Source organism: Anastrepha obliqua, chromosome 2 (genome assembly GCF_027943255.1).
Source record: "Anastrepha obliqua isolate idAnaObli1 chromosome 2, idAnaObli1_1.0, whole genome shotgun sequence".
NCBI lineage: Eukaryota > Metazoa > Arthropoda > Insecta > Diptera > Tephritidae > Anastrepha > Anastrepha obliqua.
The window spans coordinates 121,501,636-121,521,198 of record NC_072893.1 but is presented as its reverse complement, the minus strand read 5'-3'; the positions used below and the strand labels follow the sequence as shown (position 1 = coordinate 121,521,198).

The following is a 19,563-nucleotide window of genomic DNA, read 5'->3' as shown; positions in this document are numbered from 1 at the left end:
CGTGCCAAACCCAAGAAGAGCTTGCTGAATCATTGGGCGTTGATAAATCAACCGTTTGCAAGCGTCTAAAAGCGATGGGAATGATCCAAAAGCAAGGACATTGGGTCCCCAACGAATTGAAGCTGCGCGACGTCGAACGGCGATTTTTTACGTGCGAATTGCTGATCTAGCGACAAAATCGGAAGGGTTTTTTGCATCGGGTGGTGACTGGCGACGAAAAATGGATCCACTACGATAACCCAAAACGCAAAAAATCATGGGGTTTGCCCGGCCACGCATCAACGTCGACGGCCAAGCAGAATATTCACGGCAAGAAAATCATGCTCTGCATTTGGTGGGATCAGGTCGGCGTCGTATATTTTGAGCTGCTCCAACCGGGCGAAACAATCACGGGGGATCGTTACCGACTGCAATTGATGCGTTTAAGCCGGGCATTGAGAGAAAAACGGCCGGAAACGGTAAAAAGGCACGACAAGGTTATTTTGCAATATGACAACGCTCGGCCGCATATTGCTCAACCTGTCAAAAAATACCTTGGAACGCTTGGCTGGGAAGTGTTACCCCACCCGCCGTATAGTCCAGACATAGCTCCCTCCGATTATCATTTGTTCCGGCATATGAGTCTCGATGAGTCTCTCGGACCAGCGGTTCTCCTCGTACGAGGCTACCAAAATATGGGTTGAGTCATGGATAGCCAAGCAGCGGCCAGAATTTTGGAGAAACGGCATCCGGAAATTGCCCGAAAGATGGGCGAAAGTTGTAGCTAGCGATGGCCAATACTTCGAATAAAATATTTTGTACCGTTTTTTTCACAATAAAGCCCCAAATCTTCGAAAAAAACCTTTAAAACTAATTCAACCTCCCAATAGTTTCGTAGTTTACTACATTTTGGTATAAAAAAGTGCAAGTTTGAAATTGCTAAAAAATCCCGAGTACGTTTATAAGGGGAATATCGATACATTGTCTCAGGTAGTTTGGTAGAGAAAATTGGCGAAATCGGCCAATAACCACGCACACCTCGGTATAACGGTAACTAAAAAAAGAGAGAAAAAAACTTGATATCTATGCGATCAACAAAGCAAAACTACCCAGATGTATAGTAGTATAAATGATGAACCAAAAAAAAAAAATCGCCCGCTTTTGGGTAAATCCTCAATGACTCAAAAAAATCGCCCAAACTTGGTATACGTCATGCTCGGTCACCTTATTTAGATCTGATATGGTTGGTTGGTTAGTTGTTTGAAGTGATGAGTCATCCAGAATCCAGCTAGCGGTTTATGAATCTTATTAGATTTTTGGCATCTAAGCCAGACAGTTGTTCGAGACTCTCGAACAGTGGTTTGCTCAGGGTTAACATTCTTTCCTTTCATAGGGCAGGGCATTCACAGAGGCATAATCTGACATACATAAATATGATTGCGATCCTATAAAAATCACGCGCTCTCTTTATATGTTAAGACTAAATTTCCGTCCGTTTATTTGTTTGGATGATTCCAAAATTTAACAATTAAAATATGCGCGTTTATAAAAAGTAGTTCGGTTCGGACCGAATTTTGCGCTTCCTTACTTCTTCTTCCAGCCTTTGTTAAGTTGTAATATCTTGTCTTCAAGTGAAATTTAGTGCATGTCAAAGATCATTTAAGTAGTAGCGTGCTTCTTTATACATACATACCATACATACATACGTGAGTACACACGTAAGTAAAATACAACCCTCGGCAATATTGTTGGTTTTCAAAAAGAAAGTACTTATCGCCAACTGAACCTCAGGCACAAAGTCAAATTAATTAATTTTTGCACTCCAAACAAAGAGAAAGATCGTTAAACAAAAGGAAGACAATCAGTCATTCTTTTGCATACAGCCAACCAACAATGCATATGCCCAGCTGATATTTCCATTCTATGCATGTTTTAATTTTCCGCCGCGAGTTGTCAAATTGCAGATAAAGTGATGGTGTATAAATGTAGAAATACTCACGCTCGATAGATCACTTCACACGCTGCTTAGACTTTATTACTTTAATTATTCTACTCGTACTCCATGCGCTGGGCTTTGATGAGTCACCGCGTCACCCACAAGCTTCTTACAAAACCGATTGTTTGCTGGTGCTAAACACTGCTTGACTGACAGCTGAAGGCATTGCCGATAATTACATATACGTAATTTTTTGTTGTTTCTATTTATATTTTTGTACAAAATTTAAGAGATATTCTTTGATTAAATATTAATTGAAGGCGAGTTGTCAACAACGGTGTCTGGGAAATGTGAAAATAACAAAATAAAAAAATATGAAAATACATGCAACTCAATAAATATTACTTTTGCGCTATCGTTACTAGAAGACATTAACAAAAACAATTTTTGCACTTGTATGGATAATTACATCAAGGTATTCATCAGTAATTCTCACAAATCTTATTGAATCATAATTTTTGTTTACATCAAGCGAGAGAAACAACTATTAATTGGAAATAATGGTCGATTTAATTATTATACGAGTATTTACAGATATGTTTTGAATAGTTGAATATTGCTAAAAGAAGGAAAAATACGAAATATATTTTTTTTGCTGAGCGTATATCGATATATTTACATATCTCTTGCAAAGTCTCTTTAATTTCAGTCACAAGCAAGATTTGGGGCATATTGCAGAATATTAAAGCAAATGTTAGTTTTTACTATTGTTGTAACAACATAAAACATTTTGATAAATTTTTTGGGAATGCTGCTAGAGGGACAGTAATGGGTATTACTTTGCTCATTGAGCGCTTTTACTCTCGAAAAGTAAGGCAAAGTTTCTAATCTATTGACTTCTCTGCCACATTTCATGTCAATATTAGCCATGGGGAACAGATTTTTAGAGCTATTCTCTTTAACAGACCGTTATTCGGCTCTGAGCGCATTTGTTGGAATCTGTTGATGGGCTGCTGTCAATTGGGATTTGTTTACAAAGGTCACAGATTGTGTTGGTGAAATGCGAAAAAAATCAACCAATGACACTTCATTGCCGTGTGTACAACGACTGATGGGACGAGTGTGTGAATATGTGTGAAATGATTGTGGAAGTTTCGGCTGGCAATAAGATTGTGTTAGTAATGTACGAACAAAAATCAACACAGTTTTCGCTCATGTTGCTTCGTTGCCATCGAACAACGACTGATTGGACGAGTGTGTGAATACATGTGAAATGATCGTGCAGGATGATAGATACGTCTGTTCGGCTGCCGATGTTCCCCTCACAATTTTTTTTTATTTTTTTTTTATTTCTCTATGGACTAGATTCCTGACTAAGAGTATGTTGTACGGATTTCTCTTTAAATCTGCACCACAGTTCTGGTGCCCACACTCACCAACGTAAACGTACGCCCGTATCAGCTGTCACGATGAAACAACGATCTACAATACTACTGAACGGAAAGGGGTAAGTCATTTACATGGGGCTGTCATTAGTTTCATCGTGTCAGCTGATACGAGCATACGTTTACGTTGGTGAGTGTGAACACCATTCACCTTTGGTGTTACCGCGTGGGCGGAACAAATTTTACTTTGCACGACTTGACATGAATACCATTTCGAATGACTAGCGAAAGCTGTATTCATCTGCATTATCAAGTTGGATGTGAGGCACATTCCTTGACCAATATCAATTATTTTTTAACCGCTCTAGTATTTGATGGCTAGATGAAGCTTTTCGGTATTCAATTGTCCAAGACCCAAATCATTGTCAGCATATCTCCATTTTATTCTATATCCAAAATTATGTATATTTAATTGCGCCTAAATCTAAATATACTCCTTTTCTTCACAGAGATTTTCTGCCTCGTGGCTCTGGTATTGTAACACGTCGACCATTGATCTTGCAACTAATTAACGGTATTACTGGTAAGTTATACTTTGCAATTAATTTTAATTCTTTGCGCTCAAAATATTGTTTAATTTATATTTCTATTCAACCAGAATATGGCGAATTTTTGCATTGCAAGGGTAAGAAATTCACCAATTTCGATGAGATCCGCAAAGAGATCGAAGATGAGACGGATCGTGTGACCGGCAGCAACAAGGGCATATCCAATATTCCAATTAATTTGCGCGTCTACTCACCGCACGTACTCAATTTGACACTCATCGATTTGCCCGGTCTTACCAAGGTGGCGATCGGTGATCAGCCAGTTGATATTGAACAGCAAATCAAAGGAATGATTTTTCAATTTATCCGCAAAGAAACTTGTCTCATTTTGGCTGTAACGCCAGCCAATACGGATTTAGCCAATTCCGATGCTTTAAAATTGGCCAAAGAGGTGGATCCACAGGGTGTGCGCACGATCGGTGTGATCACCAAACTCGATCTGATGGACGAAGGTACAGATGCGCGCGACATTCTAGAGAATAAACTATTGCCGTTGCGACGCGGTTACATTGGTGTGGTGAATCGTTCACAAAAGGATATTGAGGGACGCAAGGATATCCATCAGGCGTTGTCAGCTGAACGCAAATTCTTCCTTAGTCATCCATCATACCGGCATATGGCCGATCGTTTGGGTACACCATATCTACAGCGTGTACTCAATCAGCAGTTGACCAATCACATTCGTGATACGCTTCCCGGTTTGCGTGATAAGTTGCAAAAACAAATGCTGACATTGGAAAAGGATGTGGAACAATTCAAGCACTTCAGACCCGATGATCCCAGCATTAAGACAAAGGCGATGTTGCAGTAAGTTTTTGATGCAGTAGAGGGGGGAGTGGTGGAGGGAATGGTATTTTTTATTGTTTATGTATGTGTATTTTTACCACACAGGATGATTCAACAACTGCAGTCTGATTTTGAACGCACCATTGAAGGTTCCGGCTCAGCATTGGTCAATACAAATGAGCTATCAGGAGGTGCTAAAATAAATAGGATTTTCCATGAACGGTAAGCGCGTGGAGGATGAGAGAAACTAAAGGTTTTTCAACACAATTAACTGCCATCAAGAAACGTTTCGTGACTCCATTTACGTCAGCTTTTCAGCAGATTCTGTCAAATTCGCTGAGAGCCGGATAACGGTCCGTTATTGGCCACAACTTCTCAATTCTTTTCACCATGAAATGTTGATTGAATTGACGATTTTTGTAAAGGGTTTTTCAATAAGGGCGGGTAGATGTTGAAATGGAATAAAATGGCGTTTGCTGTGTGGTACATAGCGCCGTCCTGCTGGAACCACATGTCGTCTAGGTCCATATGGTTCAATATGGGCCATAAGAAATTGGAAGATAATTTGGCATAAACAACTGAATAATAAACAGAAGATTTGACAGATGCCACCAAAACAAAATGGCTGCCACAGGGCGCCAAAATCGACCCGCGCCAATTGAAAAACCCTTTATCAAAACGCCAGAAGTTGCAGTACGCGGCATTTTATACGTTTGAAATTTGTTTGTTTCGTTTTACAGACATCAAAAAAAGTACTGATCACTAAATTAAACGAAAAAAAAATTGTGGTGAAAAAAGTTACAAAAAAAAAAAAAAAATTGTGAAAGAAGTACTGATCGCTAAATTAAAAAAAAAATTGTGGTGAAAAAAGTAATGATCGCTAGTTAAAAAAAAAAATTTTTTTTTTGACACTCATCTCCTAATGCTAATTTCTTACACTGACTCTTCATTTTAGTTTACGCTTTGAAATTGTGAAAATGGCTTGTGATGAAAAAGAGTTGCGCCGCGAAATCTCATTCGCCATTCGTAATATTCATGGTATTCGTGTGGGCCTGTTCACACCCGACATGGCTTTTGAGGCGATTGTCAAACGTCAAATTGCACAACTAAAGGAGCCGGTCATCAAGTGTGTCGATCTAGTCGTACAGGAGTTGTCTGTTGTGGTGCGCATGTGCACAGACAAGGTATGTTCTAGAGTTACACTTTGCAGCTGTTAAATTAAACTAAAATTAAATTCAAATATATATCACCCCTTCCCTCTTCTCCCCAGATGTCTCGCTATCCACGCTTGCGTGAGGAAACCGAACGCATCATCACTACACACATACGCCAGCGTGAACAGTACTGTAAGGAGCAAATTCTGTTACTCATCGATTTCGAATTGGCCTACATGAATACCAATCATGAGGATTTCATTGGCTTTGCAAAGTTCGTAATAATTTCTTACAATCAAAATATATAGTGAAATATGCTAGCTAATTTTATATATTATTATGTTTTTTTTAGTGCTCAGAATAAATCTGAAAATGCCAATAAGACTGGCACACGCCAGTTGGGCAATCAGGTTATACGCAAAGGCTATATGGTCATACAAAATTTGGGCATTATGAAAGGTGCGTCCTCAATATATTAATACGCAAGCTTTTTAATTTTAATGCAAATAGTTTAAGCGTACTTTTTCTCGTAGTTCATACTCGTACATATGTTAGCGAAGACTCGTTTAGCGTCAGTCATTATTTATTCTTTGTTGTTTTGTACATTAGTTTTATACGAGTTGCTATAAGTTAAATGCTAAATTCGTGGAGTGTTCAGTTTGGTTGGGGCGCTTGGTTATTCGTGTGCTTATCGGTGAATTGAGTAGACTGAGTTGTGGTTGAGTGGTGTGAGTTATTTTTAAGTTAAAATTATAATTAATTTTTTGTTATTTTCGTTGTTGCGTATTTGTCCTTATATTACTCTAATTCTTACGTTAAGCTAAGTAAGTACTAACAAATCTAAGCTGTGCTTAGTTCGTCACAAAAGTTGATATATTTTATAATAATTTAAGGTACTAGTGTGAGAAATTCTGGAATTTTGACTATAATTGCACCAAAGAGCTTTTCGAATGACACAATTGACTGCTGGTTTTTAATTACTTCACTAACTGAATAATTAGCACCAAACTTAAAGCATAGAAACAGATGACTTCGCTATCCGGCTAAGGATAGGACTTCAACATCATATAAAGGGTGGCGCATAAATGTCAGTAGTGAATAATTCCTAGGCGGTACCTTTTTTTATGCTATTTTTGACATTTTTCAACTACGAAGAGGTAAAATTTTACACGATAGAACAACGCGTTAAAATTATTGATCGATCTTTAAGAACAAAATATGACAAAATTCGCGCCTTTTTTTGGTGGAGCTATTCGTCTGAAAGAGTTGACAATTCAAAGGTTGATGAATAAATTTCGAAAAACTTCTTAAAACGGTCTAAGTGATTTAGGCAACTTAGTTAGGGGTTGGAAATCAAATGCAGATATCAGAATAGAACTTAGGGCCACCGAGTGTCTTGTCTTAGATAAGCAAAATGGTTCACCCAACCTAACCTAATAGCCCGATGGAGTTGATTGAAAAAATTTGAAGAAATTTCTTAAAAGGGTCTAAGTGGTTTAAGCAATTTAGTTAGGGGATGGAAGTCAAATATAAGCTTAAATCCGCTGATTGCTCATAGATGGCGTTAGTGAGCATATCAAGTTACCATAGAAATGCCATATTTTTTTTTGCATGGGTTCGACACCTGTTTACATCAATCACTGCACATCATCAGTGATTTCATACAGCAACACACTTTTTTCCTTGCGTAATCATGTCTAATTTTGTGCCAAAAAAAGAGCATATGCGGGAAGCTCTACTTTTTTGCTTTAACTTGAAGAAATCGGCTGCCGAATCGCATCGAATGCTTGTGGAGGCCTATGGTGACAGTGCATTATCGGAAACAACTTGCAGAGACTGGTTTCGTCGGTTCAAAGACGGCCATTTTGACTTGAGTGACAAGAAGCGTGAAAATCGGCCCAGAAAAGTTGAGGACCATGAATTGCAGGCTCTTTTGGATGAGGACGATACCCAATCGCAAAAAATGCTTGCCGAGCAGTTAGGTGTCACTCAACAAGCCATTTCCATGCGTTTACGTGCCATGGGAAAGGTCCAAAAAGTCGGAAAATGGGTACCCCATGAATTGAACGATAGACAGATGGAGCGACGCCAAAACACATTCGAAATCTTGCTGGCTAGGCATAAAAGAAAGTCGTTCCTGCATCTTGTGGTGACTAGCGATGAAAAGTGGATATACTTTGAGAATCCTAAACGAAAAAAATCATGGGTCGATCCCGGCCAACCATCAACTTCTTCATCAAGACCTAATCGCTTTGGACGCAAGACGATGCTGTGCGTTTGGTGGGATCAGCAGGGTGTCGTTTACTATGAGCTGTTGAAACCTGGTGAAACTGTTAATTCTCATCGCTACCACCAACAACTCATCAAATTGCGCCGTGCTTTGCGTGAAAAAAGGCCTCGTTATGAACAAAGACATGAGAAGCTGATTTTCCTCCACGACAACGCCCCATCGCACACGTCAAGAATGGTCCAAAACTACTTGGAGACAATCAATTGGGAGGTGCTACCTCATCCCGCTTATTCACCAGACCTGGCCCCTTCGGACTATCATCTGTTTTCATCGATGGGTCACGCGCTCACCGAACAGCACTTCGATTCGTACGAAGACGTCCGGAAATGGCTTGACGAGTGGTTCACCTCGAAAGATGAAGAATTCTTTTGGCGTGGTATACACAAATTGCCCGAGAGATGGGAAAAATGTATAGCTAGCGAGGGCAAATACTTTGAATAAATTATTTTTTTGCTTTCTATAAAACAGCGGATTTAAGCTTATACACCTGGTAGGTATCAAAAGGAGCCTAGGTCCACCGAGTGTCTTGTCTTAGACAGGCAACCTGGCTAACCTAACCTAAAAATGTTGTGTTCAAATAAATAATTTATCACAAATCTGGCATCAATCATAGTATAGAAACTAAATGTCCATTCATTGTATTACATTTGTTCATATCTTCTTGAAACCAATAAACTAGAACACGCCGAATCAATACTCGGCGTTTTACTACATACTCGTATTTTGAAAAAAATTTCAAGAATTTGTTTCTGTCGAGATTAGAAAAAGGACTGGTAGACCAAAAAATGAGCCTTCTTTTGAGAATATTTTTTCTGTAGCACAAAGTGTTGCTGAACAACCTTTAACATCGATTTCTCGGCGTTCTCAACAATTGGGCATTTATAAATCGACTGCTCGTCTGTTTGACGGATTTTACCTATGGGCATTTAAATGTTGTCATTTTTCATTTTGAATAAAAATAGTGAAAACTGAAAGAATCTAAATTTTTAGATATTTTATTAAAAAAAAAAAACAAATTGGCGCGCATAACATAAAATTAAATAAGTAAACGTAAATAATTTAAGACATAAAAAAAAAAAAAATAAATAGAAATAAAAAATTTAAAATATAAAATAAAATAAATAAAAGTAAATAATTTTATTAAAAAATAAAATAACTAATTCAAAATGTAAAATATAAGAGATATAATAAGAATATTACATAAATGTAGAAACATATAAAGCTAACACTAAAAAAAAAGTATTTATTGAATTGGATACAAAAAATCAGTAAAAACTACAATCTAAAAATATATAAAATAACACAAAACATAAATTTAAAACACAACAAAACTAAAAATACATACAAGAAATAAAAAGGACCAAAATAAATAAAAAATACATACAAAAAACTTAAGGAAAACATAAAACTTAATCCAAATATAAATATAAATGAATGAAAATATAAAATAATAAAAATAAGTAAATAGCTATTTTGTCGGAAATTGCAGAATTGGGTATTAATTACTCCATCCGGAGGATGATCGAACAAATGCTCCAAAATAGAATAATCACTTCAGAGCTTGGGTTAAGCCGCATGAGAATGTACGCCGTCAAAGGCACTCCTCAGGGCGGAGTACTTTCACCCCTTCTCTGGAATCTCGCTGTAAACAGTTTGCTTCGAAATCTCGAAAAAGCAGGCTGCAAGGTCGTAGCCTATGCAGATGATATTGTTCTCTGCGTGTCAGGCAAACACCTGAATACCCTCACTGAGCTCATGCAACGCTCAATCAATATTCTGTCAAAATGGTGCACCGAATGCGGACTAAATGCGAATTCAGCAAAGACAGATCTTGTTCTCTTCAATAAGAAACAACAATCTCCTCCACTGCAAACAATAACTTTAAAAGGGGAATCATTACTCCTATCTGATTCAGCTAAATATCTAGGAGTTATTCTAGATAGGAAGTTGAGTTGGAAATTGAACATCGAAAACAGATGTAAAAAAGCTTTCATAGCTCTTTATACTTGTAAGAAAGCTATAGGGGTTTTTCACCTCGGATCATTTATTGGAAATATACCTCGATCATCAAACCGATACTCTTCTACGGTGTGGTTGTATGGTGGACAGCACTCGAAAAACGGTGCAGAGTAGCCACAATTGATCGAGTCCAAAGAACAGCCTGCCTCCTGATAACAGGATGCTTAAGTACAACACCTACTAAGGCTCTAAATACGTTGCTTCACTTGTTCCCTAACGATCTGGCTGGCAAAGCGATTGCAGCGAAAGCAGCGACACGCATGAATGCTATATCGAAATGGAATAAGTATCTTGGCCATTTGGCCATACTGAACAGGAACACTCTTATCTCTTCCGACATGGACTATCATGTAAGTCTTCCATCACCACCCTTGCTATTCTCCTGTTCACTTCCAACTAGGGAAGAATGGAAGACAAATCTAACCGAAATCGATGGCCCTCTGATTATATATGCAGATGGTTCAAAACAAGACGGCAAAGTGGGATTTGGAATCTTTTGCAATTCCCCTCACATCAATCTATCATTTAGATTACCCGACTACTGTAGCGTATTCCAAGCGGAAGTATGCGCTATCTGGTATGCTGCGAAAACTCTCTTAGAAAATAGAATATCACTAGAGGATATCCGCTTTTTCACCGACAGTCAAGCGGCCGTTCGAGCACTCAGCTCCTCTTATACCCACTCAGATGTGGTTCGATCCTGTCTCTTATCTCTTAACGAGATAAGTGTTCAGAATTCTGTCCAAGTTATCTGGATACCGGGTCACAGTGGATTCGAAGGTAACTGCAAAGCTGATGAGCTCACGAGAGCTGGAGCTGCGCAGTCAAATGTTAGTAACTTACCCACAATCCACATTCCGCTCTCAACATGTAAAATGCTCATTGATCGAGAATTTCACAGCATTGCTGATCGGAGGTGGCGAGTGGAAACTACTTGCGTTACGACCAGACAAATCTGGCCATCCTACAATCTGAAACAGATAAAAACCCTTATAAGTCTTTCGAAACACGAATTAAGGCATATAACATCTCTTATCACCGGCCACTGCCTTTTGGGCACTCACGCACGTCGGCTCGGGGTTCCTCAAAACGACCTGTGCAGATACTGCGAGGACGAAGATGAGGAAATATCGAGCAGGCATTTTGTCCCGGTCTAGCCAGAAGTCGACTCGCTCTTCTAGGCTCTCCAACAATTGACAATCTTTCAGTACTCTCGAACCTGAAAATCGAATCTCTCATCAAATTCTCGAAATGAATTAATATATTTGACCAAAATCTACAATAAAAATCTCGGTTAGGTGGGGAATCCATTAAAAATAATGAGCTCTAGGCCGACACAACGGACCCAACTTGCGGTCTATGTGGCACTCCGATACGGGGTCAACCTTAAACCAACCAACCAAGGGAAAAAAATTCACAAATAAAATAAAAATTAAAAAGTTAAATAAAATATAAAAAATTAAATAAAATATAAAAAATAAAAAAATTAAATAAAATAAAAAAAATATATATAAAAAAATAAAAGAAGCACTTATTTATAACAAATTTACAAAAGTATGGTAAGCCACACATATAAAAAATCAAAAACGACCAACCTTTATGCCCCAAAAAATGTATGAGACAGTATTTTATGCTGGAAAATACCATTCAATGGGTGATTTTAAATACTTTCACTGTCTTTACTTTGGTATGGTTTATGTTGATACTTTTTATATAAACTTTTGCTCTTCTCATATTTTCCCCCAAGTAACTTTACCTAAATTCAAATGACTTCAAAAATCATAATAAAACTTTTTCTTCTCGCTGACTCGTCAACTTTATTTTTGTAAGACTATAATGGTCTTTTATACAATTTTAGCTGGCTTTAGCTGACAATAAATTAGTTTCTATGACTTGAAATGACTTTGACCTACTTACAATCCTTTCAGGCATAGGGTGGTGCAGCCTCATATTCGAACGTGACATTACACTTAGTAACAAATTTGATTATTACGATTTTTAACCGATTTAAAAAAATTATATTATGCACTCGTCTTCAAGGTTTTTGTTGATTTTATCTTTAATTTCTTGACTTTAAAAAATTAAAAAATAATATGCAATTATAGAATTAAATCGAATTACTGCTACATTACAAGCTTTAGCACAGTTTCATATTAAACATTATGAGGTTAGGTAATATTTTGAAATACTTATTTAGTACTAAAATTCGTTTTAGATTATTTAATGCTAATTTAGCTTTTTCTACTGCTTCCGCAGACGCTTTTATGCATATATACTCATAGCATTAATTTTTGTATTAAATTTTATAAATATTTGAAATTTGCAAATACAATTTTTTTAGTACAAGATGCTGTATATACAAGACGATGTATATATTTATACTCATCTTAAGGCTGTTAAATAGTGATATTTTCAATATATTTTTCTTTTAGGCTGTTAAGGGGTAACACCACTGTACACGCGTAAAATAAACACGATTTTTAAAGAATTTTTTTGTATAGAAGGAAAGGGGAAACAATCACTCTGATTTGGGAAGTTATTACTTATGTACTAAAATACAAAACTACAAAGTTTGATCGAAAAATTTTACAAAATGGCGGCATTGGAGACATTTTTGTAATGTGGTTTCTCTTGAAGGAGCTCCGCGGCACGCAGCACAGAGGGTGCAAATTTTAATCTGGAACAAAGAAACATTTTTTTTTTTTAATCTAGATAAGAATAGCTAGAGAAACACGTAGGGGATTTAAAAAATATTTATTTTTGTGGAATTAGCAAGCATTTGAAGGAAAAAACTCTATTTTGGACTAAAAAAACGGCACTTAAATAATTATAACAATCGTTTAAATTAATCTATCGAAAATTCCCTACGCTCTTCTCTTAAGAAGGTTATTATACAGACATAGTGAAAAACCTGATTAAAAATATTTAAAATTGTTTGAGTTATGCTGCGTGCCAATTTCAGAAAACGTGTTTTGAGAAAAACGCGTTTAAAGTTTGGAAATTTGGAGAAGTCGTTAGGTAGCAGTCACTAACGCTTGGTTAAAAGCTTAAAATATTTATGAAATAGACTTCGGTAACGTATAAAACTTTTTGTTCTGTATTTTAAAAGGTTCAAAGAATTTTTTATAAAAAAAAAATCAATTTTTTGAAATTTCTACAGTGGTGTTACCCCTTAATATGTAAGGTTAGTCTAGTTTTCTCAAATACGCGCTTAGTACTAAAACTTGTTTTACAACCTTTTACTCGCTACTGCTAAAATTGCTTATAAAGCCATTGCCGCAGACGTTTAAATATTGCTCACAGAGTTATTTTTTTAAGTGAAACATTTTGTTTTTGTGTTATATTTTTAATACATTCATATGTGTATGGAAATATATATTTGTTTACATAGAATTCACTATAAGCCCACATATTTTTATAGGAAAATTAAATTTTGTTATTAAATTACGCAGTAATGAGGTACTGCCATCCTACAAGGCAATTTATAATGTTTTAGTAGAATTTATGAAGTTCTGAACATTTTTCAGTAAATTAGTTAACAATTTTTAGTACTGCATAGCAATCAATTTTATGGTCCGGGCAAATTAAAATTTTTAATAGCATTTAGGAAATTTAAAATTATCTCTTACCTCTACTTTTGGTTACTTTTCGTGTTGTGATAATTTTTAGTGCTACATAGCCATGAATTTTACGCTCCACACTAATTAAAATTTTTAGTACAGTTTAGTTTTCTTATGATAATTTTTAGTACTGCATAGCAATGAATTTTACGCTTCAAAGCAAATTTAAATTTTTAGTACAGTTTAGAAAATTTAAAATTGTATCTTACCTCTAATTTTCTAATTATGAACATTTTTATCATCAATCATCAATCAATTTTATGCTCCGAACAAATAAAACCTTTTAGTACAGTTAAATAAATTTAAAATTATCTCTTACCTCTACTTTTGGTTACTTTTCGTATTATAATAATTTTTAAAATTGCCTCTTACCTCTACGTTTGGTTACTTTTTTAATTATGAACATTTTTAGTACTGCATAGCCTTGTAACGTAACGAATTTTACGCTCCACCACAAATAAAAATTTTTAGTACAGTTTAAAAAATTTTAAATTATCTCTTGCCTCTATTTTTAGTTCCTTTTCTTGTTATGATAATTTTTAGCATTAATACTACAGGCAGAACAATTTTAGAGCATTTGAAATAATTAATTTTTCAGAGAAGCTCAATATTTTTGAACAGTTTTCTGCTCTGTAATTTTAATATTCTACTTTTTAAATTCCTAACCAAAAGTGCTTGTTATATCATTCGCAATATTTTATGACTCTTTAGAACTCTTAGAACTAAGTATATTTCGTACTTTCAGTGAAATCTTCTACTCTGTTTTACTATTTTTTTGCACTTGCAGAAAAGCTTTCTAATTTTTCCTGATTTAAAAATTTTTATGCGCTAAAAATTTTTGAATTTCGTTTTACTTGTTCCGTTCCGTATACGTCTCGTTTTTTTTTTTTTCTTTACGTTACCAGTGTATGTTTGCGTTTTGTTTTAAATTAAAGTGCATGTTTCAATATAAATATGTATTTAATTTTCTATGTAAATTATAATTTTCTGTCTCTGCTCCTATGTTTATGATTTTCTTTATTCATTTTTGTAGCATTGAAGCGATATTTGCCACAATTTCTTGGTTTGTATAATGCTCGATACTTTTTAAATTTTTTCCAAAAATTTAATTTTAATGTTCGCATTTATGTTGCAACCGTTTAACTTCTTGCAATTCATAGATAATTTATTTTAACCAAATATAATTAATTTTTTTTATGGTGAATTTTCACATTTATTAATTTTTTTTTTTTGATTTTTATGACTTTTCTTATCAATTAAAGTTTCATTTTTGTTGAATATTTTGCGAAAAATTCCTAAGCAGTAAAATTTGTTAATAAATGTGGAAAGAAAACCACTGCACTTGCTTTATTTTCCCTTTACGTTCGTTGCGCATGCGTATAATTTTCGATTAAGCGAAGGTCCATATGCATAAATGTTTGTTTTAAGTGTGTGAATAAGTGCGCGTGCGTTTTGTGCCCGTTTAGCGAATCAGCTGTCGTAGCGAGAGAAGAGAAGACAGCATAAATTCAGAAATACAAATGAGGGTTATGGTGTGAGGTTATGTGGAATTTACTTTGTGGGTTTTTATAAATGTTGCGATTCCATTTTGAATTATCGACGTAGAAGAGCGTGAGAATTCATGTGAAATGAGCAGACTGCTGTTGAATCCCCTGTGTGGTATTAGTCGAAGTTATTCTTACAATTTCGCTTCGGATGACTAAACGTTGTAATTTATCATCCCACCTTCTCCTCTCATACCTTAGTATGATGTTTACTTCTTTCTCTCTCTTTGTCTCCCACCGTTGCTTCACTTTAAGTGTTAGCGCCCTCGTTTTTCTTTCGTCGTTCTCACCCCACAAGTGTGAGGAATTTTGTCAAATTTTTACTATATTTTCTTCTCTGTTCTAGCGAGCGGGTCTCTCTTTCTTCATATTTACTCACTCCTTCCTCTCTTTCCATCTTCCTGTAACTCTTGAACCTAACGCAATTTCTCTCTCATGTATGATACATCTTATGTATCTCTTAGTACGATTTTTTACCTCTTCCTCTCATTTGCCTCCTACTGTTGCCTGACTTTAAGTGTTAGTTTCGTTAGTGTTGGTTTATCTCTCGTCTTTCACTTTCTTCACTTCTGGGGTGCCCTATTTTTAAATACTTTATTATCTTTCATGTTCTATCGGAGGGGTCTCTCTTTCTCTCTATCTCTCTATCTCTCTCTTCATCTCTATCTCTCTCCTCATTTCTATCTCTTTCCTCATTTCTATCTCTCTCTTTATTCCTCTCTCCTTTTCTTTATATCTCTCTCTTTATTCCTCTCTCCTTTTCTTTATATCTCTCTCTCTCTCTCTCTCCCTTTATACGCACTCACTTCTTTATCTCTCTATCTTTTTTCCTATAACTCTTTAACCCAAGATATGTTCCTTTTAATCCTAGTAGAACCCTCGGGCTCTTCACTTAGTACTTTATCTCTTTCTTTCACATCCTGCTCTCTCATTTCATTTGTTTCTTTTTCTCTTCAACCCTGTTACCTTTTGTACTGTCTTTGTCACAACTTCCTCCTATCCGTCTTAGCCCTCTTTCATTTTCTTTACACACTCTCTTCTCGCCCATTAACTACTTTACTCTCTTCCTTTCTCTCACATGTTTCTAATTTTCTTAAACCTTCTTTCCGTTTTGAGTATAAAAAACCTTAGCGTTGACAGCGATTTATTCTCTTTCCTCTCTTATTTCTTTCTACTTATTCGCTATATTTTTCTTCTCTTTTTAACGCCCAAACTCTCTTCAGCACAAAAGATGTGAACGTTGACTTGCGATCTTCCTTTTTAATATATTTCTATTCTATCCCCTTTACTCTCTTTCCTCCCTTAACTCTTTCTACTTACTCACTCCTTTTCTCTTCTCTCTGCCCTCTCTCGTATCACTATTACTCCCGCTGTCAAAGCTAGTCGCGTAATAATCCTCATTTGTATTTCTAGACTTGAATTTTAGCAGTTGTAATGTAAATATATATTTTTTAAATATAATTTTTTTTTATATCTATTTATGAGTATTTTTAAAATATGTCTACTTTTGTATGTAAATAGTGTAATAAGTCGTTACTTAAGCTAGTTTAGAACATCTTAGGTCTTACAGAGATTTATGTATGTATGTATTGTAAATTATGATAGTCTGTACTTGTATAAAAATTCATATTTCATGCTCATGCAAATTCAATACAAACAAAAAAAAAATATTTCTAAAATGTTAATAATCATTTTTTTCGAAATTTTCTTCTTTTTTGTCTCATTCCATGCACGTCTTATTGCTATATCTGCATTTCTTCATCGTACAATTGCTGTTTATTCGCCAATTCTTCTTGCGCTTCTCATCTTTATATTTAACAACAAAATTTCTACACCAAAAATATTACAAAAAAATAAAAATAAAATTTCAAATAAATATCACTGTGCTCTAACTGTCAAATGTACAACAAAAAACGTAACAACAACTGCAACAACTCTAATCGAATTGCACGGCAAACCGCAACCTTTATTTCCCTGGGCAAATGGAATTGACACTCTTCACTTACAACATAAAACAAAACAAACAAATAAACAAAAAAAAAAACCACTACATTTTCAAACACCTTCCACTTTCCGCCTAACACCTCTTTCATACCGCCTACACCTTTACTATAATCTTCTTGCAACACTGTTTTTTTTTCAACACCACAAAAACAACACAATATTGCAGGCGGTTCGCGTCCCTATTGGTTTGTCCTGACATCGGAGAGTATTTCCTGGTACAAGGATGAGGATGAGAAGGAGAAGAAATTTATGTTGCCGTTGGATGGTTTGAAATTACGCGATATTGAACAGGGCTTCATGTCAATGTCAAGACGTGTCACATTTGCTTTATTCAGTCCAGATGGACGTAATGTTTATAAGGTTAGTAATTTTTGTAAAGTACAAAAAAATTTTGCAACGTGTAACTACCAAGACCACGTACAAAAAAAGACAACAACAGTAAAAGAAAAAGCAACAATAACAACTTGAAAAAAAAAAACAGCATACAAAAAACATACGGAAACCGCGCTAAATCAATGTCGCATGATGTTATGTTTAAATTTTTTCCAAATATTTGGTTTTATAGAGGAAAATCATTTCACGGTTTATTTGTTTACAAAAAAAACGCTTATTTTTTAATAGAGTAAATGCCGCGTTACACAGCGCTAAAACTGAATTTTTTTGTTAACAAAAAATATGTGATATAAACACTTTTTTGTCAGCTTAGGGGTCTCTTGTTCAGATAATTGACCAATTTTAAGCCTGATTTGAAGACGTATCTAATTAATTTATCTTCAATATAAAAAATTGTAAATTTAAAAGAATATATAATGTGTCCAAATTGCTATAAAAAGTTTTTTTGTTTTTTGTATTTTATTTTTATTTCTTTCTTTTAATATTTTTAATTTTAAATTTAAAAGAATATATAATGTGTCCAAATTGCTATAAAAAGATTTATTTGTTTTTAATATTTTTTTATTTTTGTTATTTTTTTTTGTATTTTTTTTATATAAATTTTTTTTTTTTAATTTTTCCATTCTTTTATATTTTTTATATACATATATATATATTTTAATATTTTTTTTTAATTTTAAATTTAAAAGAATTTGTATTATTTATAAAAAGTTTTTTTTTTTTTGATGTTTTTTTTTTAATTTGAATTTTTTAATTTTTATTTTTGAATGTTTTTATTTTTTGTAATTTTTTTATTGTGTTTTATATATATTTTTTACTTCTTTTATTTTTTTTTAATTTTTTATTTAATTTTTTTTTAAATTTGTTATTAATTTTTTTAAAATTTTTTTATTTCTTTATTTTTCTATTGTTTTATTTATGTATATTTTTTATTTTTTATTTATTTATTGTTTTTTTTTTTAATTCTATTTTTTTTTGTATATATTCTATTTGCATATGTGCTGTGTAGCGCGTCACTAAAAATATTCGAGTTAATTTTTATAAATATATATTTTTTTAATGGATTAAGTTGCGAAAAATTCTTAAAAAAAACTACTTTACTTTAATTTACTTGCCCTCTATACCATTGTGTATTGCTGTATGTACATATATATGCCTCTCTTTCTTACACACACACTTTTGTACCCGTTATTAAAGTTGAGTTGAGTTCGTTGAGTTGTATGTATGTAAGTGTGCTCTCTTTTGGCATTTATTTAATTTGAACAGTAAAACGCGTGAATATAACGGAAAAATTTGCAACCCTGTGTGGCAACAAACTGTTTGGTAACGGCGTTTAAATTTTTTTGTATTTGATAAAAATTACTATGTTTTTATCAACATTTTTCCCAGCAACAAATTTTCACTTGTAATATGCGTTGGCGTGGCATGATTTTTAAAGCAGCAATTAATTACATAAAAACCCATAAAACAAAATTAGTAATGTATTGAATAGTGACTTTGAAAACTATGCCATTGCCTGCTTTTGCATATTTTAAATGAAAAATTGTTTAATAAAAAATATATAAATACTCGCATTAGCTCTTCGTAAGTAGCCACTTGCTGAACGTTTTTTCTTAATTTCTTTTTAAACACCAAATTTTTTTATTGATTTCCTATTTTATTTTCGAATACTTACTCACCGTACCCAACTTCCCATAAGAAAAAAATAAAATTGTTTTTTTTTTTTATTTTATTGATTTTGTTATCTACCACTCCTGTTGCTCATTTCAATTTTGTTTCTTATTATTTGCATTTGTGTTGTTAAAAACGAAAACTTGAATATTTATTAAAATGTGGTTTTTGTCG

The 19,563-nt window shown here is 34.3% G+C and overlaps 1 protein-coding gene across 9 annotated transcripts in view; it reads left to right on the top strand.

The window, feature by feature from the left end:
- Positions 1-19,563, top strand: part of LOC129238630 (dynamin) — a 75,328-nt gene that overhangs the window by 22,629 nt on the left and 33,136 nt on the right. For all 9 annotated transcript variants that reach the window (XM_054873718.1, XM_054873719.1, XM_054873722.1 and 6 more), the window contains exons 3-9: positions 3,810-3,883; positions 3,959-4,715; positions 4,800-4,916; positions 5,650-5,878; positions 5,965-6,122; positions 6,201-6,307; positions 17,492-17,685. In XM_054873718.1, the coding sequence (XP_054729693.1) occupies positions 3,810-3,883; positions 3,959-4,715; positions 4,800-4,916; positions 5,650-5,878; positions 5,965-6,122; positions 6,201-6,307; positions 17,492-17,685 (1,636 nt within the window). The remainder of the gene's footprint in view (positions 1-3,809; positions 3,884-3,958; positions 4,716-4,799; positions 4,917-5,649; positions 5,879-5,964; positions 6,123-6,200; positions 6,308-17,491; positions 17,686-19,563) is intronic.